At 32.0% G+C, this 19,405-nt stretch overlaps 3 protein-coding genes across 3 annotated transcripts in view; 1 reads left to right on the top strand and 2 right to left on the bottom strand.

The window, feature by feature from the left end:
• Nucleotides 1-2,896, top strand: part of Xpd (general transcription and DNA repair factor IIH helicase subunit Xpd) — a 29,860-nt gene extending 26,964 nt beyond the window's left edge. Inside the window, exon 22 of the mRNA XM_080152882.1 lies at nt 73-2,896. Within this exon, the coding sequence (XP_080009008.1) occupies nt 73-169 (97 nt within the window). The 3' untranslated portion in view covers nt 170-2,896. The remainder of the gene's footprint in view (nt 1-72) is intronic.
• Nucleotides 2,897-3,039: 143 nt separating this feature from the next.
• On the bottom strand, nt 3,040-12,507 carry LOC145313458 (collagen and calcium-binding EGF domain-containing protein 1-like). The gene is made up of 13 exons (XM_080152890.1): nt 12,449-12,507; nt 11,923-11,987; nt 9,893-9,973; nt 9,592-9,639; nt 9,398-9,471; nt 8,725-8,789; nt 8,152-8,236; nt 6,943-7,050; nt 6,173-6,251; nt 5,365-5,516; nt 4,993-5,069; nt 4,270-4,417; nt 3,040-3,614 (listed from the first exon to the last, which is right to left on the bottom strand). Exons 1-13 carry the CDS (start codon nt 12,479-12,481, stop codon nt 3,514-3,516), a joined length of 1,116 nt encoding a protein of 371 aa, XP_080009016.1. The 5' UTR covers nt 12,482-12,507; the 3' UTR covers nt 3,040-3,513.
• A 3,972-nt stretch (nt 12,508-16,479) lies between these two features.
• LOC145313447 (putative serine hydrolase) lies at nt 16,480-19,184 on the bottom strand. The gene is made up of 5 exons (XM_080152870.1): nt 19,086-19,184; nt 18,590-18,693; nt 17,719-17,848; nt 17,194-17,280; nt 16,480-16,855 (listed from the first exon to the last, which is right to left on the bottom strand). Exons 2-5 carry the CDS (start codon nt 18,643-18,645, stop codon nt 16,745-16,747), a joined length of 384 nt encoding a protein of 127 aa, XP_080008996.1. The 5' UTR covers nt 18,646-18,693; nt 19,086-19,184; the 3' UTR covers nt 16,480-16,744.
• Nucleotides 19,185-19,405: the final 221 nt, after the last annotated feature.

Raw genomic sequence — 19,405 nt, forward strand, 5'->3', positions numbered from 1 at the left:
AATCCACCATTGTCATATCCCTCAAGATTCCTGGGTAATAGGAACTTTTTATAAATGCGGGTAAACTTTGCTCAGGGAGGACCAGCTAGGAGTGAGTCTGCTCAGTATTGAACAGCTGGAAACTGAAGACATGCAGAAGAAAATTCAAGCCAAAGTCCAACAAGGATAATCAAATGCAAACCAGAGTGCATTTTGTTCTATGTATGAACAGTGTAGTGTACTCTCTATCTTGTTCAATTGTTAAAGGTTCTGAAAGATTCTAGATTCTTTTTGTATTTCACATAAAAATTAAATTCTTATGTTTGATATTTTTTTCTTTAACTTTCTTTATCTAATTATACTTATACAGGCTACTAGTGGCATAAATTAATTAATAAGAACTATAGAAAGATGTTTAATTCTAATGAACCACTCATAAAGCTAATAAAGCATAAAAAAACCATAAACATTTGTGTTTTGTTATGTTCTTAAGAAAAATTTATGTAATATTTTCTTTTTAAAAAAACTTAAACTTAAGTAAAATCACTGCCGTCATTGGTAAAAAAGGGAGGGCGATAATTTTATAGGGATATCTAAATCATGGGACAGAGAATAAACAAAAACATCATAAAAAGTATATATTTTTATGTTTAGTATCTCAGAAGATGCAACTAACAAAGGAATATCCAAAAAATATGTTTGATAAAGTAAGTTTAAGTTCAAAGTTTGAAATGGTATTTCATCCTTTATATCAGAAATACTTAATTTATTATGACTTTGTCATATTTCTTTCTATGAAAGTAGGTATTTAAGAATCTTAAATTTTCAAGATTATTATCCTGCATGTCTCGATTACGCGAGCTCTACAATAATTGCCCCTCCTGTTTCTCCATAACTCTGAAAATTTCTCTGCAGTCAATAGAAAACATTTTCTTAAACTCATTTCTTATGAAAAATGATAAATGATCCTTTAATTAAATTTCTCTACTATTAGTTAAGCCCCTAAAGACCTATAGGGGCATTTGAGATAGGGGGGGGGGGTCGACTTCCATTTATTATTTTATTCTGGTTTTAAGAAAAAGTAAAAAAAAAATATTGGGGGGGGATTTATTCTACGGCGATTTATCCTGGGTGGGTGAAACGAGGTACCCTCCCCCAAAATATTTATAGACCTTTCCAGGACCAGTGGTAAGCTACAATATAAAGGAGAAACATCGGATCCTTAGGTACACCGCACACGGACAGACAGAAATCCTGTTTTTTTTACAAGAATAAGTTTCATAATTGAAGTAGCAACAAGTAAGGAAAATTTTAATATAAACATAGCGGATATCCATAGTTTCTAAGCAATTAATTTGAAGAGAAAAATCTTTTAAGGATTCTTGAATAACGTTTGTGGCATATTTTCGTTCAATAACTTATCAATTAATTTGAATTGAAGAAAATTAAAACTAAAATGTTGAAAAACAAAATTATTTTTTTCAATAAAATTTCTTTTCAGAAATATTTTTTTTTTAAACAGGATTTAAAAAAGGGAAATAAAATATATTTCAGTTTATTTTCATCATGGCCACGAATTCTTTAAGGTCGGGTTGGGTTAGGTTACAATTGGTACAGGGAATCTCCGCAGGGCTAGGGCTCCGCAGGTAAAGGCACCATGTTCCCTTTAGATCAGGGTTAGACTCAAATAAAAAAAAAACTCAAAGTGCCTGCTCGCTTTGAGGAAAACACAATACTTATTTCTTAATTGTAATTAAATCGTTCTTGTATCAACAAATTTTTTTAAAAGTCACAAAAAAAATTTGGGAAATCTAGATTTTAATATCCCGATTCGCTGGTTTTTGTAACGATAAGTATTTTCTTATTTAATTACCATATGGCAAACTTTTTGCAAAAGGATGACGTTGCTTTGCAAAAAAAAACTTTGCGGGGTTTCCTAATTTTTCAGGACATAACTGAATCATACGTCTATCCCTCATTAGAAATAGGATGTATTACTGTGTGCCAAAAGCAGCGTTTCGGAGCCGGTTTTGGTGCGGCTCCGGCTCAGTGGAGCCGTATCTGGAAATACGGCTCCGGATCCGGCTCCAGCTCCAGCTCAGGCTCTGACCTAAAATCAAGAAAAACTCGACATACTTTTTCCCCCATAAAAAATATTTTTGACTTTTGAAGGTTTTAAAAGTTCAATTTTTGATAAAAATGGACTTGAAAAACTTAAAAAGGCATTTGCACATGACAAAACAGAGTTACCAAATTATAATTTGTAAAAAAAATCTCTTTATTTATCTAGTCCGGAGCTGGAGCCGTTTTTAACGAAAATTACGGCTCCGGCTCCAGCAAAATATGGCGGCTCCGGCTCCGAAACACTGGCCAAAAGGTCGTGCAAACCATTGGACCGATTAGAAAATTTTTATTTCTATTGAAATGTTAGAGACAAAGTCACAAAGGAGTTCTTAGGAAAAAGCAATAAAAAAATAATATTATTTTTTCTAAATATTAGGTATTAGATATTTAGAAGAAAATATTGGTACATACGTCAATTGAATATCTATTGCGTTCTAAAAAGTGTATCTTTTCTTTCCATATTTCTTATAGTATTTTATCAAAAATATATGACAAAAATTCCAATAAAATATCGAAAATATTTTATGTTAAAATTTAAGGAAAAAAGAAGGCATATTTAATTTTGTTTTTTTGTCAGTTCGTAAATTTTTTATATTCTTAAATTGTTTCGATATTAAGATATTTGAAAATATTGTTTATAATTACGAGCATTTATATTTTTTTTGAATAAAACATTTAAATTATGTGATAGAATTCATATTTTGAATTTTGTAAATTTTCTGTATCATTTTTGTGATAGCTTGTTTTATAACATTTTGTTATTTTTTTATTAGGAATATATTTTTTTCTCGGAGTTTTTTAATTGGTTAAAATTATAATATGAAGTTGTGTTTTCTTTAAACGGGCAGAAAGAAAAACCAGACAATTGGAACATAAAGTCGCCTTTTTATTAAAAGAAAACCAGAAAAATGATTTTTTTTTTGGTGGGGGGGGGGGGATTTACCTTTCTTATAAAGTGTAACAGCTCAATAATTGGACGATGTCTGTATATAAAATGTAACAAAAAACTATTTATTGAATTTAAGTGTAATGTTCGGAAAGAGAGGTGGTGAGACAATTGTAACTCGTTTTCAGGGTTTGGAAGACATTAGATAAATTCTTTATTGTTATTTGATAAACAGCAGGGATGCAAGGATATGACTATGGGCAATCAATTCAATTTAGAGTTCTATATAAGTAATCATAAATTTGGCTGGTTTGCTAGAATTATCCGCTGGTTATAACGGCATTCTGTGTTAGTAACCAAAGTAAAAATTAGCTTAATAAAATAAGAAAAGTTGCGTTGGTTCCAGTTTGAGTCAGGATAATTATTTTTCGATCCCTACATCCCCGAGGAATGTGTCTTTCATACCCTGATTTACGATGTCTTAACATTAAACACCCCTTTTCTTTTACATTGGCAAAAAATGGTTAATTTCTATTGATATTGGCTGATGCCAGGTTGTATCTTGCAGGCTGGTCATCTGGTCTGAATACTGCCTTCTGCAGCTGCTCTATATCATGTCTCATATCTAAATATATATTACAGTTTATATCTTGCAGGCTGGTCATCTGGTCTGAATACTGCCCTTTGCAGCTGCTCCATATCATATCTGATATCTAAACAAATATCACAGGTTGTATTTTGCAGGCTGGTCATCTGGTCTGAATACCTTCTACAGCTGCTCTATATCATGTCTAAACAAATATTGCAGGTTGTATCTTGCAGGCTGGTCATCTGGTCTGAATACTGTCTTCTGCAGCTGCTCTACTAAACATAATAATGCTACTGATCATAATAAAATTACAGTCTTAATAAATCAGAACATCTTTCTAATCAAATAATCAACAAGTTGCTAAAAATCATCAACAAAGCCAACAGTGTTACAGGCATCTATTTCATTATTAATAAAATATTAGCTTGAGATTAAATTACATGTAAACGATTATATAACAAAATGAAATCAAAGCCTCTTTATTTAAAGTAATAGCAAAAGACTTTCTAGCAGTTGTAATTTCTCATTGTTGCTGGGGGTGTTCATTGGCAGTTCATTCAACCAGTAGGAGGGGATGGGATAAAGGAGGGGGGGGGGGGGTTGGAGATTGTTATTTTTGCCAGCTAAAGTTTCACTTTATTAGAGTACATAATAATCTGGTGTAAGATCCAAGTAATAATAAATCCATTACCTGCAATCATAATCATAAGAAAATCAAAAGAACCAGGCTCCCCCTTGTGTCCCTGCAGGCCCTGTTCTCCCCGTGGTCCCTGGAAACCTTGGTCCCCAGGTGGGCCTGGAGGCCCCACAGGTCCCCGGGTACATTGGCAGAAATCTTCCTAAAAACACAAGGATTCCAGAAAAAAAAGTTGTATATTTAAATTTGATGAAATTAAAAGGATTTAATAAGAATAATGAGAGTCGGAATTTTTGTAGTTTTAGAATTTGCATGCAGACAACATAACAAACTAGCGGCTGCGCTTCTAGCATCTTTAGGCTACGAATTCGAAGGAAAAGGCAGGAAATAGCCTAAATAGGCTTTAATATTGGAAAACAAAATTTACACTAAATTATTGTAATCAATTGCAATCAGACAAGGCTTTCCATCGTATTTCTGATTCTACTTGTCTATAATATCAATCTCTTTGCTAAAGTCAAACTGCTTTCAATAATCTTAATAAACAAAACTTACCCTGAATTATTGTAATCAATTGGAGAGAAAACACTAATAATAGAATTAATATTACAACCTTTCTTCCATTATAGAATTAAAGCTACCAAATGTATAAATTCCTACAAAAAATATAGTGACAAAGATCAAATATTCTACAATTAGCCTCTCATAGTTTCCACGAATAATATAGAGTGATTTAGCCATTTGCGAGATCTTATTTTGCATCATTATTTGTATTACCTTCTTTCCTTTGCCAACAATTTGATAGCTGTCCCTATCAGCATCTCCACTGTCCCCTTCCCCGCCTACACCATCACCTGAGTATATAACCGATTAATATACGTTGGATTACAACCTGTTCGGAGTCATACCATTTTCATTTTACTATCCGAGGAAAGATGTCTACTACATACTACATGGAAAATAACTATTACACAAGGACAGACAGTCAATTTACCTAGCTGTAAAGATTTACCTTGCAACAAAAAAAATATAGAAATAGAATTTTATAGTCCAGACCGCGTAATTATTGCAGTGAAAATTCTTTGAGTAAATATCTTACTGACGACCATTTCTGAGTCATTGAGTAGCACGCTACAAAACATACATTACCTGGGGGACCAGGAAATCCTCTGGGACCAGCAGGCCCCGGCTCTCCTCTGGGACCCTCAGGACCTGGAGCACCGCCAGCAAAGCTGTACAGCTTGATGGCCATGTTCAGGGCCCGAAACCGTTCCTCCAGCCCATCCACGGTGCTCTGCAGTCTAGACGTTAATTGCTTTCATTAGAAATACTTAATTTGACATTGGATATTTTCTAACAGTTGGAAGATAATAATTAAGGAAAGAAAAAATAATTTAGCTGAATGGATCTTATTGCATGCACAATATGTAGTAAAAAGATTATCCAATAATTGTTGGACATTGTAAGCACCTACAAAAATCTGTAATTATTAAACGATTGGAACTTCATCTACCCCCGCCCCCCTCTTTCTAACTTTTTTCATCAAGTTTTTACTTTATATATGGAGTAAATGGTTAAATTGTCATATTTATAATAATACATTAGGCATATGGTCAGACTAGAATTATAATCTTAAGCCAACATATAACCTTTTTAAGAAAAGTCTTTTTAGTGGTTCTATTGAAAAGATTACTTAACATATGACCTAAGTATCTTTACTTCTTTTTTTATATTTCTTATTGTTTACCATACACAATTACAATAATAGATATATTATTACTTGGATGTTACACCAGATTATCATGTACTCTGATAAAGTAATACTTGCAGCTGGTTAAATAATGTTACTCCCATCCACTCCTTTTACCCAACTTCCTACCCTCCTCCCTGATGGACGAACTGACCAATAAATATCCATTTTTACATTACACGCAATAAATAAAAAGAAAAATGACACCTGTGAATCTTTTGATAAGAAGCTTTTGGTCTGAATGCTGCGTCATATTCACCAAGAGAGGATTCTTCATCCGGATTTCCTAATAGGAAGAGGTCAAAAGCAATTGTAGCTTATGCGTGATTTAATTTGAAATAATAATTTGGGGATGAAATAAAACTAGATCATATGAATATAATATTTACCTGGAATATTATCTGGAACACAGGATTATAAATCTGGAGCCAGAATATTTCCATCCTGTCAGGAATATTGAATATAATATATACCTGGAATATTATCTGGAATACAGGATGATAAATCTGGAGCCAGAATATTTCCATCCTAGCAAGAACATTGAATATAATATTTACCTGGAATATTATCTGGAATACAGGGTGATAAATCTGGAGCCAGAATATCTCCATCCAGGCAGGAATATTGAATATAATATTTACCTGGAATATTATCTGGAATACAGGATGATAAATCTGGAGCCAGAATATTTCCATCCTAGCAAGAACATTGAATATAATATTTACCTGGAATATTATCTGGAATCCAGGATGATAAATCTAGAGCCAGAATATCTCCATCCTGGTAGGAATATTGAATATAATATTTACCTGGAATATTATCTGTAATACAGGATGATAAATCTGGAGCCACAATATTTTCATCCTGGCAAGAATATTGAATATGATATTTACCTGGAATATTATCTGGAATACATGATTATAAACCTGGAACCACAATATTTCCATCCTGTCAGGAATATTGAATGTAACATTTACCTGGAATATTATCTGGAATACAGGATGATAAATCTGGAGCCAGAATATTTCCATCCTGGCAAGAGCATTCCCTTCCACCAATTGTATTCTTGCAGCTTCCCTCACAATCTAAAGTTAAATGTATAATAGGATATAAGGCAATGGGCGCAAAATTATCTTCAATTCAAAGCTCTAAGACCGGATGGTAAATTGTCTTCTAAAGGTCATATCTACTTCTTTAAAGTTAACATACGTCTTTTCTTAACTGAAACTTAAATTAGACAAAACTCTACCATGACCTCTATCAAGGTTGCCAGAAACCTAATTTCACTTTAAGATAAAATTAATACAAATTGCTTAACTTTTTGTTCAAATAGGCTTCAAGTGGTCATAATCTTACTTATTTTATAATTTTTACAATAAAACAATTACATAATTGTTAAGTGTACATTAGAAACTCTTTGAACTTCTTTCAAGCAAGCTATTCCATATTCTTTTCAAATATCTAATATTTAGAATGGATAAAAACAAGGATGAAATTATTTATAAGTAGCGAAGCCTAGAAATATGATTTTAAATATTAAGAACAGCAAGATGATGATGCTCTTAAAAATCTTCACAATAAATTTAAGATGGATATATTAAGTAATTGAGGAAAATGGACATGTTACCATAGCACCAATAATGAAGAAGTTAGTTAATAAATTAGAAGTTAGTTTGAAGGGTTATGTTTTTGACAAACTCTAACTGTCTATCTCTAAATGCATCAAAACAAATCCCAAGTCCCTCTTAGAACAGACAAAGTGAGTAAAACAGTACTAAATTTTTAATGTTTAAAATACGTAGATGTTTCAATAATAGGTCACATTCATAGAGATTGTTATGTAATTTTCTGGTGATAGCTCCACAAAGGAGATAATGCAACATCTAAAAAAATTTCACACAGTTATTGTGAAATTGATAAATATTTTGAAGCTCTTTATAGTACCTGTAGAAAAATTACTTCATACAATACAAATGACCAATGAAAGGCCAATACACAGACTAAATTACCAATGACAGGCCGGTATACATTTTATATAAGCAATGGTAGGCCAGTATGACGTCATTTTTTTATAGACACAATAAAAAATTTTAATATTTTTAGCAGGGCATTGTAGACAGTTATGTGCATTTAAAATAAATAATACTTTTTTGTGTATTTAAGGGGTCGTGATAGAGAATTCTTACCTCCATTATTTTGGAGACATTCATTGACATCCTGACAGGCTGGTAGAATTCCAAGACTGTGGGCTGTCTTGTTAAACTCATAACCCTGGAATATAAACAAGGATGTTAAAATCCATGAATCAAATCTTCTATGGAACTTAGGCACGCACAACTACTCAGCAAGTGTAATGTATTATTATAAACTATGTAGTTGCTTCGCTCCTAGCCTATAGCTAAAGGCGGACTAGGTCAGGAAATTAGCCTAAAATCAACACAAAACATTTATATGTAGCTAAAAAGAACTACCCAATCGGACCAAAATTATCCGAGATCTTTGCCTTCAGACAAAAAAACTCACTAATTCATACCATAAGATTATGTCAATTTTTTTAAAATTTATAATAATGAATATATTATAAAGAAAAAAATATAACACTTTAAAAATTGTTGGATGACTTTCAACTTTTTAAATAAATTCAAAGACAGAAATTGATTAAATAAACCATTTAAAATTTATCAACAATGCAATGGTTTTACCGTAAAATTCAGTATGATTGCTTACAACTTTAAAATATGTTAAGATATCAGAAATACCTTAAAACATGTACAAACAACTCTTCCAAAGAATAGAGAACACTGTTGCTCACACAGACCAAATTCTGAAAAGTTATTTTTTTTAAATAGTGCTGTAGATAAACAATTTAAATAAGGATCGATATAGTGTTCCCATTAGAATTAAATCAATTACAAAGGTTGCAAAATGTTATTTAAAAGAAAACTTTGTATCTGGACTACAGATCCTCAGTTTCTGGAATATATCTGCCAGCAAGGTATAACTAGAACATTAGTGGTCTGTTCCAGGTCAATATGTTGAGAATTCCAGGTAAAAAAATACATCATACCTGGACTACAAGGATCCTCATTTTCTGGAATACATCTGCCAGCAAGGTATAACTAGAACATTAGTGGTCTGTTCCAGGTCAATATGTTGAGAATTCCAGGTAAAAAAAATACATCATATCTGGACTACAAGGATCCTCAGTTTCGGAAATAAAAACATCTTACTGCCAACTTGGTATAACCTGGACATCAGAGTTCTTTTCCAGGTAAATATGATGAGTATTCCAGGTAAAAAATATATCCTACCTAGACTACAAGAATCCTAGGTTATAGGAATACATCTTCTTGCCCGAAAGGTGTAAACAGGACATCAGAGGTCTGTTCCAGGTAAATATAATGAGTATTCCAGGTAAAAAATACATCATACCTGGACTACAAGGATCCTCAGTTTCTGGAATACACCTTCCTGCCAGCAAAGTATAACCAGGACAGCAAGAATCTCTAAAATCATAAATCTTTCTCCATGGGAAGTAACCATTATAATCTTAAATATAAAAGTTATATATTTTACAAAGTGTTTTGCTCTACCAACAACTATTAAATTATTACTTATTATATTACCTAAAGCAGTCAATCCAAGGTCCATTTGTATCAGATTTGCATCTTGCCCTTAAAATTATGCTTTCGTTAACCAAAGTTTTATTATGCTAGATTTTATTAAATCAAAATTAAATGTCAAGAAAATGGTTTATGTTTATACCCAGAGATGGGAGAGACATTGGGCTATTTAGTACTCTAGTCCCCAAAGTTCAAAAATAATGTGTTCTTATTCGCAGACTTAACAACTTTTGGCGACTTTAGTTGAATTTAAATTTGTTCATTTAGATTTCTGGTTTATACTAGCAGCATCCTTTACATTTACCTAGTTTTTATGACTCCATTACCCGGGCAAGCCACAACATTGGAACTTGATGCAGCTGCTATCAATCCAAGAGATGTAGATCTAAAATGAAGCTTTTTATAGTCCCTATAAAAAAATGAAGTCATACTGGCCTTCCATTGGTCAATTAAAATGTGTACTAGCCTACCATCGGTAATTTAGTCTGTGTATTGACCTATTATTGGTCATTTGTATTGTATATCATCATTTTTTTATAGGCACTATAAAGAGCTTCATCTAAAATAAAAAAAACTAACATTTAAAATTATTTAAATTATTAAAGTCATTTTATAATTATAAATGATAGACTAATTTTAATAAATTTTAGATTATAGCAATATTGATAATAATTGTTTACCTTTAATTTGTTATAGAATTTTCCAAATTGGATAATTATAATGGTTCAAATTATAGAATTAGTGAAAATGATTAAAATTTTTGGATATTATAGATTTTGAATGTCTGTCATTTTACCAAAAGTTCTCGGTAACCGACAGTTATTTTTTACATTGAAGCATCATTTAGGTCACGGGAAGACATTTCCATTTCTTTTTTCACTTTTTTTTTGGGGGGGGGGGGGGTGGAGTAGCTCAACTTTTAATGTTAGAAATTATTGATGGTATGGTTAACGCCCCCCTTTAAGTTTTCACTAACCCCCCCGTCAAGAAATTATCTCAACATAATTATATCATATACTTATTAAAATATCATTTTTAAAAGCGAAGCTTTTCTATAATTAGGGTCGGTCCGTCCGTCCGTCCGTACGTCCGTCACGGATAGCTTTTTTCGCTAATTTAGACATGTTAGAATTGTCCTATCGATTTCAAATTTTGCATGGTGATTCCTTTAGTAGTTAGGTACGATTTAGAAAGCGTAGCAACTCTATAATTATTACTAAAATGTCCGTACGTCCATTTTAAACATGTTGATTTTTTTACTTTTTTAAATAGCTTTTTTCGTTAATTTAGGCATGTTAGAATTGTCCTATAGATTTCAAATTTTGCATGGTGATTCCTGTAATAGTTAGGTACGAGTTAGAAAGCGTAGCAACTCTATAATCATTACCAGAATGTCCGTACGTCCATTTTAAACATGTTGATTTTTTTTACATTTTTAACAACAAATTTGTATGTGACCTAATTATCCGATTGGTCTGATTTTTGGTATACTGATTCCTGGGACAACAAAGTACAATATTATAAGCGAAGCAACTCTATAATCAAGTCCTAAAAATGTAAGTATGTCCATAATCATTATCCTGTATCAAGCAGTTTTTCAACAAATTAACTTACAATTTTGCTTTGACTCTTATACATTCGCATTCTGATTATTCAGTTCTGACATTATACAAGTGTTAATGTCCGTTTGTCCTACCGTTTCAGAGCTTCGCTTTTATGGATGTTGTCATCCTTGTTTTTATTATAATCAATTGAAATTGCACACTGACAGGAAAGGCCTCCATGGGCGCAGCCAACAATAAATGTTAATATAATGTTAAAGATGTTATGATGGAAATTTTGGTACAAAATGATCTGTAAAAACAAATAATTAATATCCTAAAAACAAGTTTTATTAAAATGATTTTTACATGTAAAAAAAATAATTAGTTTGGATCAATAGTTCCTGTTACGACTAATAAAATATTTTTTCGTGTTAAAAGGAACACAAAAAACACATGTCTCTGATTTTTAATATATTTGAAAAAATAGAAGAAGGTGGTTCCTTGCTCCATAGGCAATTGAGGGACAGTATCAAATTGATATGGTTGTGGTTTATAGATCCGAAAAAATATCCCCTTTAATTGCATGCATGACCTCTGTTTGCAAGTCCTGCAGAAAGCAGCTTATAGTGCCTAAAAATTACGTCATATATTAAAAATGACCAATGATAGGCCAGTATACATCTTGATTTACCAATGGTAAAATGTATACTTGGTCATTGGTATTGTATAGCGTCTTTTTGTTTATAGGCCCTATAAGCTGCTTCTCTAACAGGTATCATATAAACTTTACCTGGATTGTTCCAGAACAAATCCCTGGTCCGGACTCCTGTCTACCCAGGCCCACAATACTGATATCTATATAGCTACCATTTTACAATGGTTACAAAAATAATTCTGCTTTAAGAAGCTCAATACTCAGGGATCTTAAGGGATAATACAATGCGCGATAAATTGATATACATCTCCAATGATGATCAAGAGAACATCCCATATGTTGATTAAAATCATTTATTGAAAAGTTTGGACACTATTGGATTGTCACTAACAAATCAAAATTTATTAAAAGTACCTAAAGTTTTAGTTCATGTGAATAACATAATTATAAAACTTTGAGTACCAGTGTAATTTACAGTCCAATTTCCCTTCCTTCCCATGAAAAAAATTGAAAAGCTTGATTTAACTATGACCCATAATTATTCTTCCCTTAATTTTACGTTGGATTAAGTTTCAAATGAATATTGGGTGAAGAAAGTGATGTAGATTAAAATAGTTATAACAATGTAGAAAATACTTAAAATAATATGATAGAAATATTCCTGAATCGCAATAAATACATTTTGTAATAACATTATATAATAAATAATCTATAAAAGAACAAGTATGACAACATCTTGAAAAGTTGAGCTAGACAACTTAAATACAGTGAAAGCGCTTTTACATTGAAAAATATGTTACTTACAAGTCTGTTGCAAAAATTCTAATAATGGTATAAAATCTGGATACTTTGACTTTCAAACTTAGTAATTTTCCGCTTATAACATTGTACTTAAGGAGCTTAATGCTTAAGGAGCTGTTACGCTTCCTAAATTGTACATCCTTATACTAAAGTAACAGGATGTCTGTGTGTTTGTGTGTTTGTTTGTACCGAAGGATCTCGCTAACCGCTGAACCGATTGGGTTCTCCTTAACAGGGTAGCTTCTCATAGGTCCCGGGAAGGTGGGACACCCCCAACCCCCCCAAAAAATGAAAAATCCCCACCCCCCAAAAAATAGTTTTTGAATTTTTTGAACTAAAATTAAAAATTAGGGGGGGCGGGGGCAGCCCCCCCAAAAAATTTGTTTTTCGCCCCCCAAATTTTTTTTACTTTTTCTCTTAAAATCTAAAATAAGAAATAGGGTTATTAAATTCGACTCTCCCCTCCTCAAGTGCCCCTAAAGGCCTCTAGGGGCGTAGCCGCTAGTAATTGATAAAGGAATCCTCGTGCAAAGCTTGAAATCAATAAGAAAATTCTAACATGCCTAATTTAACGGTCGTAGAAATCAGTTACGACTAACGAAGCAGCTTTAAAATAGAAAATTATTGATTTTAAAAAACTTGAAATGAATATTTTTATTACTTTCCGTTTTCCTAATTCTAACAGATTATTCTAAGATAAGTCTAACATAAGAAGAGAAATAGTAATTCCTAGAAATTATTTCGCCTTTTTTGTTTAAAACATTCATTCTATCAAATCCAGTAGTTTTGTCAGGGGGTTGCGCCAAACGCACTTGAAAAAGTTGCTTTTCCTCTTTTATAAAATCAAGGGGTTGTGTGCATAGACGTCCAAGGGGGGGGGGGTAATGGGGCGATTACCCCCCCCAAAATTTTTTTCATTTTACCCCCCCCCCCCCATTTAAAATTTACCCCTACCCTGGGGGTGCCGTAGGCACCCCCAACCATTTAGGAGGGGGTAATTACCCCCCCCAAACAATTTTGGGGGGGTAAATACTCCCCCCAAAATAGAAAATCTCTAACAAAAAAATTTTTGCGCGCATTTTTAATACTAAATTTTTGATAAAATTTAAATTACCCCCCCCAAAAATTTTACCCCGGGGGTAAATTTTGGGGGGGGGGGGGGGAAACAAATTTTACCCCTGCCAACAGATTTCAGGGGGGGTAATTGTATCTAAATATTTATCCTTGTCTGATAATGTTTTTTTGTCATCTTTTCCTTATTATTTGTAGAAATTATATTGAATTTGTACGGTTTTAGACAATATTTATAATCTTTAAAATAACAAAGTCAATTGGTTCTTAAGGAGCGCAAATAGTAATCTTTATAAGATAAAGTAACAGGATGTCTATCTATTTGTCTGTATGAACCTATGAATCTCGCTCATCGCTGAACCGATCGGATTCTCCTTTACAGGGTACCAGCTCATTGGTCCTAGGAAGGTTTATAACTATTTTGGGGGAGGATACAATTACCTTCCCAAAAGGAACTGCCCCTAGAAATAAATTATCAACTCCACAATTTTTTTATTTCTTAAAAATTAAATTACAATTTGGGAATTTTTTAAAAATCTAAAATAAAAAAATTAGTTATTGAATTTAACTCCCACTTCTTAGGTGCCTCTAGAGGCTTCATTTTTTCTCTTTAGGCGGCTAATTGAACAGCTATGGCAGCCGAGTACTTTAATGTTAGTTAATCATTGTTTTCAATAGATATTTTGGAAATAATATTTTTGTCTTTATGTGCAAACAATGTTTGCAAAAATTTGCATAGAAATTACTTTATTCATTCAAATATGTTCCATTCAAAACATAATTATAATCTTAGAATTTATAATTTTAATCTGAAAACTTTGTATTTTATTTTTATAGTTGTACAGCTACAGTTCATTCATAGTTTTTTTTTTGTGGCGAAGATACTCTATAACTCAAATTGTTTGTATGTCTGTAAGAAATGGAATGAGGGAAACGTAAAATTTTTGGCTGCTGTTCAAGACCCATACATATTTTCTGTAAAACATTTCGGGGATTTTTTACTTTCAGCACGGTTATGTCTTTAAGAGCTAAAAGTACAAGACATGGAATTATCTAAAACCATAATTTATGTGGAGTAATACACGCATTTTCCATAAGTGTGTTTATGTATGAATCATTAGCACAACACGGCAAATGAATGAGGGAAAAAAGGATGAAAACATACATAAGTAGTGAAGCTTAAAAATTATGAATGGATATCGGAAAAAAAAAATTACTACACAGCAGTGTCGTACAAAAATTATTAAACTTTATAATATAGGGAAATCACAAAGTCTTTAAAATCACGCAACTTTTAAACTTAAAAATCTAGGAATCGATATAGCACCGCAATTATTGGTCAAATCTAAATGAAACTTGGTGGAAATATGTAGAATATAAGCATATTCAAGCCCTGATAATTTCAGCCGTCAATCCGGAATAATCACGAAAACCTAAAACTCTAGGAATCGATCTAGCACCCCAATTAATAAACAAATCTTAATAAAACTTGGTGAAAATATGTAGAATGTAAAATAAATTTATCTCTGAAAGTTTTAGCCTTTTATCTTGAATAGGAGTTGAGAAAATCACGAAAACTGTAAAACTCTGGGAATCGATCTATCTCCCCAAATAACAGACAGATGGACAAAAAACAATGTATAGATTAGATGGGCATATGTCATAGGAATCTTCACTAAAAATTTCAGCTGTCTGTCTTGGACAGGAGCCGAGAAAATCACGTACCCCCCATAGCGTTACGGACATACAAAGTGAACTATAGAGTAGCTTCGCTACTAAAAACATAGCAGAACATTACAAATATTACAATTTTAAAAATCATTTTGATTTTAGAGTTGATGTACGATTTGTCAATCTATGAAACTAACACTGACATATTCACCAATTGACTAAATTGAAGCTTACAATTTGTGCAGGGTGTTGCTACGTTTACACCAATTAATATGCAAGGATATAGTAATATTTTAAAGTTAGTATGTTTATAATAATAAATGTTTTACATATAACTTTTCCATTGGTCATAAAAATCGAAATCGTTTTCATTTATTAGCATTATAAACTATTTCACAATTTAAAAATTGAGACCAATAAATTAATTTTTTGATTATTTAATAAATGTTATAAGTATAGATGTATACACCAGACAGCTAACTGACCCCTGTCTTGGGGACACTTTTCGCCTGCTTTCTGCTCTTTAGTAGCCACTTGGCTGTGTTAATATTTAGTTTGCTTCTGGCTGATAGTCAAAGTCCCAATTGCAAGTCGGCTAAGGGTCCACAAGGTGGAGACATACAGTTATACTCAAATATGACCAATTTTGCCTGACAAAAAAGCCAAATATTTTTTCTTTCGTTGATTCAGTCCCTTAAATTTGCTAATTGGGTCCAGTATTTCAGAATATTTGAATATTTATAATAAAATTCTTCTGTGTAATGAACATTACTTCCAATAGTAGTTTGTATTTTTCTCAAATGAATTTTTATTTTACTTAACTTTAGCTAGATGCTGTAAAGTTTAGCGTGTTCGTGTAAACACTGACATAATAGCTGCTAAAGCTTTTATTGATGCTTAATATGTTTGTGTATTCATATAGAAATCCTTATATAAACATTAGTCATAATCTATATATTCTAAAACGATTTTTTTATAGATTTGGTTTGGTTTAGTATAAATTATAGGGGCTTTCATTCTTACCTAAAATTGAACCACCATCCTTCAATATCGTTTTAAGTTTTTGTAAAATAAACATGATTATATCTTCTATTTCTCATTGGTTCCAGGAATCATACCAAATAATTTAATTTTAAAATCTTATAACAATTCACAGTATTCATACATATATTTCCAAAACAGTTACAAACTTACAAATATAATTAAAAATGAATCAAAAATTTTGAAAAATAATTCATTTACCTTAAAGGACAATTAAAGTTATTTAATGCTTTGATAAAATCTAATTAACTAAAACACAACAATTTAATTTATCAGCAAAACAAAAGCTAGAACAACCAAATTTATTTCAACAGAATATAATTTAATTAAAAGCTTCCTTATTTGAACTTTTTATTATCTTATTGATTGATTTCTATAAGCTGGAGGAACTGTGTTGAACATTAGACGCGGCAATGAACTCGTTGATGACAGGAAGAACATTTTCAGGGTTGTTCAGATGCAGGTGGTGATTTCCTTCAACTTCCCTAATTTTTATACACAAATTGTACGTATATTGTTCAAACAAGACCAAAAATGTATATAAATAGCGCAGCATTAATAAGGTATCAACAGTTAATATAAAAAATACACGTACACAGCAATTTTGTATTGAAAAAAAACAACTTAAAGTTCGATTTTAAGATAAAAATTTGAAATAAAATAAAAGATATTAAATGACATAAATACTTTTAACATTTTCTTAACTTATTCGGTCGGAGAGAAGTACGGACAGATCCTAGTTATAGAGAAGCTGCGTTTGTATTCTTTTTGTAAATTAAAAATAACTTTTATGAGGCAAAATCCCAAACAATTTGATGCATTCCTGTAAACAAATTTTGGATTTTTGTGATAGATCTCCATTGTTTTGGCTATGTCTTCATCCGATTCATAGTTGGGACTTTGGGTTGCCTGAAAACAAAAATAATATAAGTATAGTATAGTTATTTATCGCAACGTATTATAGACAGCTTCCCGCGTATAGTAAAATTAAAGATTATTAGATTATATTTATATATTACCTTAATAAGGAGATGATTAGCTGTAATATTAACAGCTATAACTGTATAATATTCAGGTTGGACACTATATAAATATATTTACCTTAATAAGGAGATGATTAGCTGTAATATTAGCAGCTATAGCTGTATAATATTCAGGGTGGACACTATATAAATATATTTACCTTAATAAGGAGATGATTAGCTGTAATATTAGCAGCTATAGCTGCATAATATTCAGGGTGGACACTATATAAATATATTTACCTTAATAAGGAGATGATTAGCTGTAATATTAGCAGCTATAGCTGCATAATATTCAGGGTGGACACTATATAAATATATTTACCTTAATAAGGAGATGATTAGCTGTAATATTAGCAGCTATGGCTGCATAATATTCAGGGTGTGTGCCATATAAACTTGTTACTCTTTGTCTCATATCACGGGAAAAAGTCCATCCTTTGCCATCAGCTGATCTAACAAGTAAAATCCAGAATATTGGGAGAAATTTTCCAACTAGAAGGAATGATTATTTTGTTAGTTAAAAATAGCGAATTAAAATACATTGAAAAAAGAGGGATTAAACAATGAAGGATAAATTGATGTAACTTCCCAATGACGGTAAACTAAATTTTCAATCTATAGATTAAATTATTAGATTGTACAAAATGATAAGCTTTGATAAAATTATCCAAAGAGAAAGAGGGATTAATGTCTCTCTGTCTGTCTGTCTGTCAGTCCCTTAAGATCTCGGTAACCACTGAACCGATCGGATTCTACTCTTCAGGGTATCTACCTATTGGTCCTGTGGTGGTTTTAAGCTATTTTCTTGGGGGGTGGGACACACCTAACCCCCCAAAAAATGAAAATTCCCCCCCCCCCAAAAAAAAAAATAATTTTCTTGAGAACACATTAGACTATTTTTTTACGAATTTTGCGAAATCGTTATTTAATCGAGAAAATGTTTTCCTGCTGGGTAGGTGCGAAAATTTGCGATCCGTTCTGCTGGGTAAGTAATAGAAGATTTAATTATACCTCTTGGGGCAAAGCCCCTAGAGGCTAGGGGCGAAGCCGCTAGTGGTAAACAAAGAGATAGAAAGACTGATAGAGAGTATCTCCATTAGGGCAATGAAAAATAAACACAAGCTCTTTATTTTGCGCTCAATTTGCCATGCTGTGTAGTCTTTGCTCTTTAATATGTTTATGATAAAACCTACTTTTGAATTCCTCGTTCACTGATAATCTTAACAGTTTCTTCCTTGTTATCACTCATAGCTCCTTCTTTTAATCTAGCATACGCTTCCTCCCAGGTACTGTACACCTTTATAACAATACCAAGCAATACAGATGGATGTATATTAGTTTACTTGCAAAATTTTAAAAGTCATAATATAAATCTTGGCATAATGAGATAATACAGTTAACTCTGTTTTTAGATCTAACTACAGGTGTTATGTCATGCACGTGACATTAGTCATTACAATACAGAGTTCGGTCTCCAAGCCAATATTATACAATTTAATAAAAAGATAGCTGATTGATATTTTTTAGAAAAACTGAATTAAATAGGAAATATCATGTTAATTTACAAACAGTTTCAGGACGATGGTTGGACATACTGACATACTCTAGCTTTAGATTAGTTGCTCTACTAAAACCATGGAAAATTAGTATCATCAATTTCATCATCAATCATATAAAAAATACACAAACCTTTCCATGAAAGTCACTTTGGAATCTTTGTTCAATGCCCAATTGTTGGTCAACTGCCTCCCTAATTTATGAAACCTTAAATTATTTTTTTTAAAGGAAATGTAGTGCTTTCCCTCAAAGGGCCTAGTGATAAAAAATTCCTCCCCCACATCCTTTTTCTATAATTAGGTTCGGTCCGTCCGTCCATAACGGTTAGCTCTTTTCGTTAATTTAGACATGTTAAAATGTCCTATCGATTTCAAACTTTGCATGATGATTCATATAACAGTAAGCAAACACTTAGAAAGCGTAGCAACTCTATAATCATTGCCAAAAAGTCC

Source organism: Acartia tonsa, chromosome 3 (assembly GCF_053477335.1).
Source record: "Acartia tonsa isolate MP-2025a chromosome 3, ASM5347733v1, whole genome shotgun sequence".
Taxonomy (NCBI): domain Eukaryota; kingdom Metazoa; phylum Arthropoda; class Copepoda; order Calanoida; family Acartiidae; genus Acartia; species Acartia tonsa.

Excerpts from the sequence above, each read along its gene's own strand:
- LOC145313458 (XM_080152890.1), bottom strand. The coding sequence starts at position 12,481 with ATGTTATTACAAAATGTATTTATTGCGATTCAG. Across the intron at positions 9,974-11,922 it reads TTTGTTCTGGAACAATCCAG|ATCTACATCTCTTGGATTGA; the intron begins GTAAAGTTTATA and ends GCTTCATTTTAG. Across the intron at positions 4,418-4,992 it reads TTGTTGGCAAAGGAAAGAAG|GAAGATTTCTGCCAATGTAC; the intron begins GTAATACAAATA and ends TTGTGTTTTTAG.
- LOC145313447 (XM_080152870.1), bottom strand. The coding sequence starts at position 18,645 with ATGAGTGATAACAAGGAAGAAACTGTTAAGATTATCAGTGAACGAGGA. Across the intron at positions 17,281-17,718 it reads CTAATCATCTCCTTATTAAG|GCAACCCAAAGTCCCAACTA; the intron begins GTAAATATATTT and ends TTTTGTTTTCAG. Across the intron at positions 16,856-17,193 it reads ATCCAAAATTTGTTTACAGG|GAAGTTGAAGGAAATCACCA; the intron begins AATGCATCAAAT and ends ATAAAAATTAGG.